This window comes from Pezoporus flaviventris, unplaced genomic scaffold (genome assembly GCF_033815535.1).
Source record: "Pezoporus flaviventris isolate CSIRO_AGI_PZ_B2104156 unplaced genomic scaffold, CSIRO_AGI_Pfla_v1 ptg000105l, whole genome shotgun sequence".
Taxonomy (NCBI): Eukaryota; Metazoa; Chordata; class Aves; order Psittaciformes; family Psittacidae; genus Pezoporus; species Pezoporus flaviventris.
In genome coordinates, this window is record NW_026892653.1 from 589,860 (window position 1) to 592,492 (window position 2,633).

A 2,633-nucleotide genomic window follows, 5' to 3' on the forward strand; every position below is an offset into this window, starting at 1 on the left:
GCTCAGGGGCTGCAGCACCTCCTGTATGGGGACAGGCTGAGAACACTGGGGCTGTTCAACCTGGAAAAGAGAAGCTGCGTGGAGACCTCAGAGCAGCTTCCAGTGTCTGAAGGGGGCTATAGGGATGCTGGGGAGGGACTCTTCATTAGGGACAGGGATAGGACGAGGGGTGATGGGTTCACCCCACAACGGGGGTGCTGCGGGTACGGGGTGTCCCCAGCAGGGGGTGCTGGGCCCGTGGTGCCGTGGGAAAGCTGTGGGTGGTGCTGCGGGCACAGGGCTGGACCCCGTCCGTCCCCCCCCCCCCGGGGATGGGGCTCCCCTGCATCCCCCCCTGTGCAATGGGTGCGCTGGGGCATTACCCACCACACTGGGGCTGGGAGATGCCGAGCATCACCCCGTGAATGTGCCCCCCATAGATGAGAACGGAGCAGGGAGCATACTGAGAGTGTCGGCCTTTATTTGCAGGCTGCCAGTATTAAATAGCACACACAGAGGAGACAATAAATAGGATTTTTTGCGGGGGGAATAAATAACCAGCGAGCCTCCGTGCAGCACTCGCAGGGTCCGGCTGCAGGGCCATGGGCACCGTCGGGTGATGCTGGCCCTGGAGTTGCAGCCTTGGTGGGAGCATCAGCAATAAATAACAGGTTAAAAGAAGATCCCCAGCGATAAGGCTCATAAATAACATAAATAACAGGGTGAGGGGTTGAGGGGGTGCTCTAAAACAAGCACGGGTCAGGGTGGATGCGGTGACACGGTCACGCTATGGGGCTCCACGGGAGCTTGGGGGTGGCGATGCTCAGCGCCCGGTGCGGGGCAGGACACATGTACAGCCCACAGGCACCCTGATGTAGTCCACCTCGAAGGTGACCAGGCCGGGGCCGGCGGGACGCGGGCAGGGCTTGCGCCGCAGCACCATCATGGTCTGGTGGATGGGCACCGAGTTGAGCGACGTCGTCTCCCGGCCCGTCTTGACGTCCACGCAGCCACTGCAGAGGCACTCAGCGAAGGCCAGCTTGCGCGGGTACCGGTCCTCGTCCTCATCGATGCTGTAGGGGGGGGGAATGGGTGGAATCATCAGTGAGGCCCTGTGCACCCCAAGTTATCCCCTTTGACCAGGGGTAGGTGAGGCACGCTCGAGGGAAAGTGATGCTGGTGTTCAAGGGATGCTTGGGGAACCTGATGTTTAAGGGATGCTCGGGGAAGCTGATGCTGATGATCCAAGGGATGCTTGGGGAAGATGATGTTTAAGGGATGCTCGGGGAACCTGATGCTGATGATCCAAGGGATGCTTGGGGAAAGTGATGCTGGTGTGCAAGGGATGCTTGGGGAACCTGATGTTTAAGGGATGCTCGGGGAACCTGATGCTGGTGTTCAAGGGATGCTTGGGGAACCTGATGTTTAAGGGATGCTCGGGGAACCTGATGCTGATGATCCAAGGGATGCTTGGGGAAAGTGATGCTGGTGTGCAAGGGATGCTTGGGGAACCTGATGTTTAAGGGATGCTTGGGGAACCTGATGCTGATGATCCAAGGGATGCTTGGGGAAACTGATGCTGGTGTTCAAGGGATGCTTGGGGAACCTGATGTTTAAGGGATGCTCGGGGAACCTGATGCTGATGATCCAAGGGATGCCTGGGGAAGCTGATGCTGGTGCTCAAGAGATGCCCAGGGAACCTGATGCTGATGTTTAAGGGATACTTGGGGAACCTGATGCTGATGTTCAAGGGATGCTGGAGGAAGCCGATGCTGGTGTTGGAGGGATGCTCAGGAACCCGAGGCACAGCGCAATGTGGGGGTTCACTCACCGGTATCTCCACGGGGAGATGGAGCGCTCGTGGGGCTCGCTGTGCAGCCCGGTGCGCAGCTGCAGCGCGGGGCAGGCGTGCTCCCCGTGCCGGCGGTGCCGCCGGTGGCCGGGGCTGTCCTGCAGGCGCTCGAGCTGCGGTACCAACTGCACCGGGACGTAGTGGTCCCAGCGCAGGCTGCGGGCCAGCAGCGGAGCGGGGGCTTCGCCGTCGCGCAGGTCACCGGCGCTGTAGCACGGCACATGCGGATGGGGCACGGGGCGGCGCAGGCCGCGGCACAGCACCAGGGTCCACAGCAGGGCCAGGGCAGCGAGCCAGCCCTGCGGGAGAGAATGGGTCAGTGCGGGGACCCTGTGTGTGCGGGACACCCGTCACCCACCCACTGCCCCCATTGGGGATGCAGCACGGAGATGAGACCCACAGCCTCCCCCCCCACCCAGCCCCTGCCAGGGCCCCAGTGCCATGGGTTTGGATGTGCAGAGCATCAGCACGCGTGTGCCTGCACACACGTGCACGCAGTGCCAGCACATGGGGGTGTGCACACACAGGGTACCTGGACATGTGTGTACACCCGCACTGCCAAGGAGCAGCTCACATGTGTGTATGCAAGTACACACAGCTGTATGTGGAACCGTGGCAACGCAGCCTGGTTGGGTGGGAAGGGATCCTAAAGCTCACCCAGCTCCAGCCCCTGCCATGTGCAGGGACCCCTTCCACTAGAGCAGCTTGCTCCAACCATGTCCAACCTGGCCTTGAACACTGCCAGGGATGGGGCAGCCACAGCTTCTCTGGGCACCCTGTGCCAGCGCCTCAGCACCCTCAC

The 2,633-nt window shown here is 61.6% G+C and overlaps 1 protein-coding gene across 1 annotated transcript; it reads right to left on the minus strand.

Moving 5' to 3' along the window:
- Positions 1 to 721: 721 nt before the first annotated feature.
- On the minus strand, positions 722 to 2,340 carry IL17C (interleukin 17C). The gene is made up of 3 exons (XM_061477365.1): positions 2,320 to 2,340; positions 1,811 to 2,130; positions 722 to 1,052 (listed from the first exon to the last, which is right to left on the minus strand). Exons 1-3 carry the CDS (start codon positions 2,338 to 2,340, stop codon positions 803 to 805), a joined length of 591 nt encoding a protein of 196 aa, XP_061333349.1. The 3' UTR covers positions 722 to 802.
- Positions 2,341 to 2,633: the final 293 nt, after the last annotated feature.